Source organism: Quercus suber, unplaced genomic scaffold (assembly GCF_002906115.3).
Source record: "Quercus suber isolate HL8 unplaced genomic scaffold, Cork oak 2.0 scaffold_18, whole genome shotgun sequence".
Classification (NCBI taxonomy): Eukaryota; Viridiplantae; Streptophyta; class Magnoliopsida; order Fagales; family Fagaceae; genus Quercus; species Quercus suber.
The window spans coordinates 2235770-2242505 of NW_027069483.1; the positions used below are offsets into that span (position 1 = coordinate 2235770).

At 32.1% G+C, this 6736-nt stretch overlaps 1 protein-coding gene across 1 annotated transcript; it reads left to right on the top strand.

Moving 5' to 3' along the window:
• The first annotated feature begins 5605 nt into the window (after positions 1 to 5605).
• LOC111984680 (uncharacterized) lies at positions 5606 to 6305 on the top strand. The gene is made up of 2 exons (XM_024016297.1): positions 5606 to 5899; positions 6018 to 6305. The coding sequence occupies exons 1-2, from the start codon at positions 5606 to 5608 to the stop codon at positions 6303 to 6305; spliced, it is 582 nt and encodes a 193-aa protein (XP_023872065.1).
• The last annotated feature ends 431 nt before the right edge of the window (positions 6306 to 6736 follow it).

The following is a 6736-nucleotide window of genomic DNA, read 5'->3' on the forward strand; positions in this document are numbered from 1 at the left end:
GAATAGTATCATAAGAATGCAAAATAACTTGGAAATTATATTGAGTGTATTCAAGAGCATTATCAGATTGAAAATTTTTGATGCGTTTGGAAAATTGAGTTTCAACCATTTTTGCAAAATTGCAATATACTTGCAATAACTCAGAACGATGTTTCATATAAAAAATCTAGCTATAGCGAGAATAATCATCAACAAAGACAACAAAATATTGAGATCCACCAATACTAGAGACAGAGGAAGGCCCCCAGACATCAAAATGAATTAGGTTAAAGACATCAGTGGACATTGATTCACTATTATTGAAAGGAAAAGCTGGTTATTTTCCTAATTGACATGAAACATAATCAAAATTTTTGTTGGACACTGAACCTAACATACTTCTAGAAGCCAAGTGTTGTACCCGAGAGGAAGATGTGCGACCAAATCGGGCATGCCAAATTGCAAGGGAATGAATAAAAGAAACTACAGCAGCTGTAACAGCAACAGAAACAGGAGCAATAGGTGGAAGACAAAGATTATCCATGGGAAACATACGCCCAACTTTAGGATCGATCCCAAGCTCCTGTCCTATCCTTGGATCCTGCACAATACACCAAGAATAATCAAAGGTAAAGCGATAACCCAACTCAGCTAATTGTCCTACAGAAAATGAATTGTAAGAAAGGTTAGGAACATTAAAAACCCTAGGAACCGAGAGGTTGGAGGTCGAAATAGAACCTACATTATGATTAAACATTGTGGAACCATTTGTTATGCAAATATTAAGAGGGTGCGATGCAGGTTCAAGTTGAGAAAATAAGTATGAGTGAGGTGTCATGTGATTGCAACAAGCAGAATCCATAAGCTAAGAGGAAGGAGACATATCAAATTGAACTGAGAGAGAAGAGGAATAAGATGCATTACCAATCATACAAATGGTATTAGCGATGATGTTTTGAAGGTCGACTATGGAAATAGTGATAGTGGATCTAGAAGACTTGGACTGTGCAGAGATGGGAGCCATTGGTTGGATACTCTTAGTGTTAGCAATAGTAGCAGCAGAAATGGAAGCTTCTAATTTATTGTGGTGATAGCAAGTCTCAATATTATGACCAAGACGTTTGCAAAGATTGCAAAAACATTCGTTAGATTGTCGGTGACGATTATTGCAATAAGAAGAAGACCTATCCTTATTCTTCATTTAGAATCAAAATATGCAAAAATGGACTACAAAAATGGAATCTACTTGAAAAACTGGGTTAGGAGCACCTAAATTGCAAAAAAGTAAACGATCAAAGTCAACGGTTAACGACTTGACCAACAAAGTTAATTATGATGACATAAGCAAGATGATGTAAGCAGTTGACTGATTCTGGCATAAGGAGCTAACTGGTTGCTGACGTGGTGATGACGCGGAGGATGACGTTAGCTAGGGCTTATGTGGATGCTAACATGGCAGTGATGACGTAAGCAATGACGTCAGTATGAAACCCAACATGCATAAGGCGCATGGAGGCAACTCATTGAACCTTTGGGCTACGCGTGGGGGCATGTGACAACTTTGATGTTAACATTTCCGATGGCGTTGAGTAGATCTGTTGACGGTTTACATGATGATAAGTCTCGTGTCTTAATCAGAGGTCAGATGTGGCAAATCCGATGAAGGTAGTGGTCTTGGCAGTGAGGAATGACCTTCTAGCAGTCGAGATTCAACCCTGAGGACCTCTGATGATGGTGGAGCAGTCTGGAGATGGCATTGAAAAGGCTTACTAACCGAAGAAGTCGAGGCAGTGGAAAATACCGACAAAGACAAGACTACAAGACATAAGAAATTAAAGTTAGAGTAGTGGCTCTGATACCATGTTAGAAATATTGAATGAATGTATTGTATTTCTCAAATGATAAAATATACATGAGTGCCTTTATATAAGAGGTAGAATATGTAGTACAAGTATGTATGCTCTACAAGTAAACAAGGTGGGCCTAAAACCCCCAACCTATTACACGTTAACAGGAAGTTATAAGGAAAAGCCGGTTAGAACCATTCTAGGTGACCATGAACAGGCCTTTGATTTGGTTTGGCTACCTCCATGCAGAAAAGGATAATGAATCTGATGGTGAGGAAGAGGTGCCTCATGAAGAAGAAGCATTCAGAATTTGAGGAAAATATAAAATAAATATAAATTAAGAAAGAGTATCCATACATTTTGAACAAAGCCATTGATAAGTTCATCAAGTATTCTATCCCAAATTAAGTATCGGGGTACACCACTTCCATTTCAATATAGAAAGAACATTAATGATATAAGAATAAATATAAAAAATAATTGCAATACTTCTAGGATGTTACTTGAAATCTCAATTTGGCCGACTTTTTTACTTCCGTTAATAGCAAGAGATTCAAATGGATTTTGCTAGTTTATCTATTCTCAAGAACAAATGCATATTTATCCAATAAGTATCACTTAATAAATATCTTAATAGATTACAGTCCACTAATATTTCAATTTGTAAGGAAGCTTGATTTCTTATCAACTTAGGAATTATAAGGAAGAGCATTGTAGTGCATTAGTTGTACTGGACATGTGTCTATATCCCCACACGTGTTTGAAATTATAAGAGCTGAAGAATTATTAATTATAAGAGTACTCACATCAATGGATGTATAATAGGAAAAAAAAAATGTAAAATTTATATAGTTTTGCTTAGAAATGACCAATATCAATCAGTATGTAATTGTATCACTACAAAAAAATCGGCCTGTCCCAGCGTTTTTTTCCCGGCGCTTTTACAAAACGCCGTAATAGATAAGCCTATATCAGCGCTCAAAACCGGCGCTTTACAAAGCGCTGCAATAGGAGGCCTATAGCGGCATTTAGTTTATTGCCATAAATGTGTAAATCTACACTAACACTATTTATTTTGCATTTAGTTTTTTATTATATTTTTTATGTATCTCGAGGATGAAGGAAGAGAGTGAATGGTAGTTATTTTATGAGAAGAAAGATAAACAATTTTTTAAAAATCAAGAAAATTTGATAATTTAATGAAATGTAATATAAAATAGATAATCTAATGTATGATGTTTTGGAAAAAAAAAAGTGTAAAATAGAAAAAGTAGGCTATTATGTTAAAATGGACAAAAGATTTTGCCCGATGCAAATACTCTAAAAATTTTGTATTTTGGGAAAAAAAATTGTAACACTTGTGACAATTTATTGTAAAATATCAACAAAAAAGTACTAACAAAAAAAGCATTGTTTATTAGGAAAAAAAATTGTTCAATGTCAATATAGAGATAGTTCGTACATTGTATGGACTATGGAATAAATGTTGTCATAATTGTCAATATCGTATGATACGCGATATGTATCGTGTGTAAAAAGTTTCTTATCGTAAGTGCTCATGAATCGTGTAATACAAGATGTGTATCATATGAAGAGAATTGTATCATATCGTAAAATCGTACATATCATACAATACATAAACATATGCTTTAAAAGTTGTATTTTATTTAAATCTAACAAGTTGTTAAATTTGTCTTTAACATAAAATTATTAGATTACTTAATTTAGCCTAATAAAATAACATGTTCATAAGTTTTTTTTTTTTTTTTTTTTAATTCTTTATCCTACAAAATTTGGACTTCACACTTACACTTCACTTTTATATTTACAAATTTCTTTTCTATATTGTGAATAAGGTATTAACTAACAATATAATTATTTTTTTCATTATTGTTAGAAGTTTAAGAAACTAGAATGCCAAGAAGAAATATATATATTTTTAAATTATTAAAATAAAAGAACAATAAAAGATAATAAGTGTTGATGTTGAAGAAGAAAATTTAAGAAGAAATAAGTTTGCAAAATGATGAATATGATGATAACATTAACTTAGATGAAATTGATTGGGTAATATGATGAAAAATAAATTATTATTTTGGGTCATTTGTAATGTATTATCACTTTTGAGTCTAATCAATTTGAATGTGTATATTAGAAACAAATGCTAGTTTGATTTATTTAGTTAGCTTGTTAAATATTATTACATAATTTATGAATAATGACTATTAGTTGAATATATTCAAAATTTATAATGAATATACCATTTATATATGTATATCTATACCTTTTTTTATTATAAATTTTATTAAGTTTTTGTATATCTTACGACATACGATACAATACGATACCAAAAAATAAAAAATCGATTCACATTATGATTTACGTTTTGACAACTATGGTTAAGGGTGTTCACCAAACCACTCAAACTGCACAATTGCACCTAAACCGCCCACAAAATGAAGTAACCACACCGCAAGTGGTAATGAACCGCACTGCATCGCATTGTGTGGTGCGGATTGTGGTTTTTTGATATATATATATATATTAATAATTTAATATTATATGAAGTAAGTGTCCAGCCTAGTGTTAGTACATTCTAGTTTCACGTTAAAAATGAGTTTGTTTTGCTTAAATGCAAAATCAAAAATTCAATACATCATTCACTTCTCCATCTCACACTCTCTCTTTCACAAAATCAAAAATTCGAAAGTTTAATATTTTTTTTTTTGTTTTGTATATACTATATATTTGCGAAACTTTTAGTTTACTGTAAATTTGTCATGAATTTGTTTTTGTTTTGTATATATTTATGTTACATTTTTTGTTACATATAGGTTTTTTTTTTTTTTTAAAGTGTACTATCATATTGTCATAATTATTAATAGTAAATTAGAAATTGACCATGACATCTTAAAAAATATAACATCCCAAAACCGACCAAACCGCATTTTGTATACCGTACTGCACCGCACATGTGACTACAAAATTGAGATGCAGTGTGGTTATGGTTTTGGCCAAATTGCACAACAAAGTGTGATCTTTAAAATGGCCCAAAACCACACCGAACCGCACGGCGAACACTCTTAACTATGGTTGTTATTTTTTAGGTTAATTTGGAGTGGTTTGGGATTTTCTTACATATAAACATGAGTTAAAAAAAAAAATTTGTGCATTAGGGAAAAAATTGTTAAACATCAGTTAAAAAAAAAACTGTGCATTAGAAAAAAAATTATTCAACGTAAATATCTATAAATGCATGTATTTTACGAAAGAAAAGTTTTTTATAAAAAAAGAAAAAAAAAGATATTAAAATTTTATGTTTATCCAAAGAATTGATATGGTCATGATAACTTATAAGAACAATTAAACTGTTATTTTTATTTAAAAATGAAAATGTTAGCAGATGCTCTAAGAAAAGTTTTTATGGAAAAAAAAAAAACCAATTAATGGTTTAAAAGGTTTTTATATTTCTCATAAAAATGGTGTCAAAACTTTGCTAAAATAATTTATCAACAATTGCCTTAAAGATACCGTTAAAATGAGCCTTTAAAAAATTGTTTATTTAAAATTTTAATTTGTTATGTTTATTTATATTAGATGACAAGTACACCCCTTTCTCTATATGTAAGACTCTATGGCGCTTTGCCTTGGAACTTACTCAGTAGAATATTTTATCTTTCTTATATTGATATTTCTTTCCCTCCTTTAACATTGTTACAGGTAGGATTTGTTGGGTTTTTTCTTTGGGTTTGGGGAAACAATTTTTATTTGTCAATGTAATGGATTCTATTCTCTCTTCATGGAACCGTTTCACTCTATCAGACAAAGAAACTTCTCATGTCCATCTTACAAGACGTGGTGATAATCCTGAGTTTGTTTTGGCAGCAAAGTTTTTAACCAAACGTGCTTTGAATGTTGAGGCTATTGGTCGAACTTTTAAGTCACTCTGGAAATCTCGGAAGGAATTCAAGATTCGAGATGTTGGTAACCATGTTGTACTTTTTGTTTTCCAAACTGACACTGATGCTGAGCGAGTGTTGATGAATGAACCTTGGAGTTTTGTTAAATACTTGGTTTTATTCAAACGTCTGGAAAATAATTCATCTACACAAAAGATTAATTTCTCTCATACTCTGTTCTGGATTCAACTACATGGCTTGCCAATGAATAAACAGAATATCGATATTGCAGAGGAGGTCGGAAAGACTGGGCACAGTAGTTTCGACTCAATTTAAGAATGATATGATGGGGGGTGACTTTATGCGTATTACAGTCCAAGTTGATGTTTCAAAACCACTCTGTCGGGGCCGTAAAGTTGTTTTCGATGATGGTAAGGAAGGATGGGTGGCGTTTAAGTATGAGAAGCTTCCCAATTTTTGTTATTGGTGTGGGCTTGTAAGTCATGATGATAAGGACTGTGAGTGCTGGTTATCTAGCAAAGGAACTTTGCCTATTGAATCGCAGGAATTTGGAACTTAGCTTCGAGCCCTAATTTTCAATTCTGGTAAGAAGAGTATGGTTATTGTTGAAGGTTCTAGGAAGAGGTTCATGGTGTTTCTTCACGGTCATTGGTGGCCAGGGCAGTTACTATAAGTTCTATGGATACAGAACAAGGAACCATTATTCCACCAAATAAGGAAATTCAAAAATTTTCAACTAAGGGTACAATAACTGTCTTTGAAACTACTACTCCACTTTTTGTTGAAAAAATTCTTGATTTGGTGGGGATTAATCACTCCCTAAAATTCAATAAGGATATTCCTTCGGATTGTTAAATTTCCTCTCTAGATACTTCACTTTCAACCCCAAATTCTTTAGAAGCTAAAATTGTATAGATAGATGCTGAATTGAAGAAGTTTGATACGGTGGATTCTCTTCAAAAAGGTGTGGCTTAGGCTTATCCAAACTCT

Bases quoted from the DNA above. Each gene is read 5' to 3' on its own strand.
- LOC111984680 (XM_024016297.1), top strand. From the start codon at position 5,606: ATGGATTCTATTCTCTCTTCATGGAACCGTTTCACTCTATCAGACAAA. The intron at 5,900-6,017 runs GTTTTATTCAAA...TCGATATTGCAG, and splicing joins GGAGTTTTGTTAAATACTTG to AGGAGGTCGGAAAGACTGGG.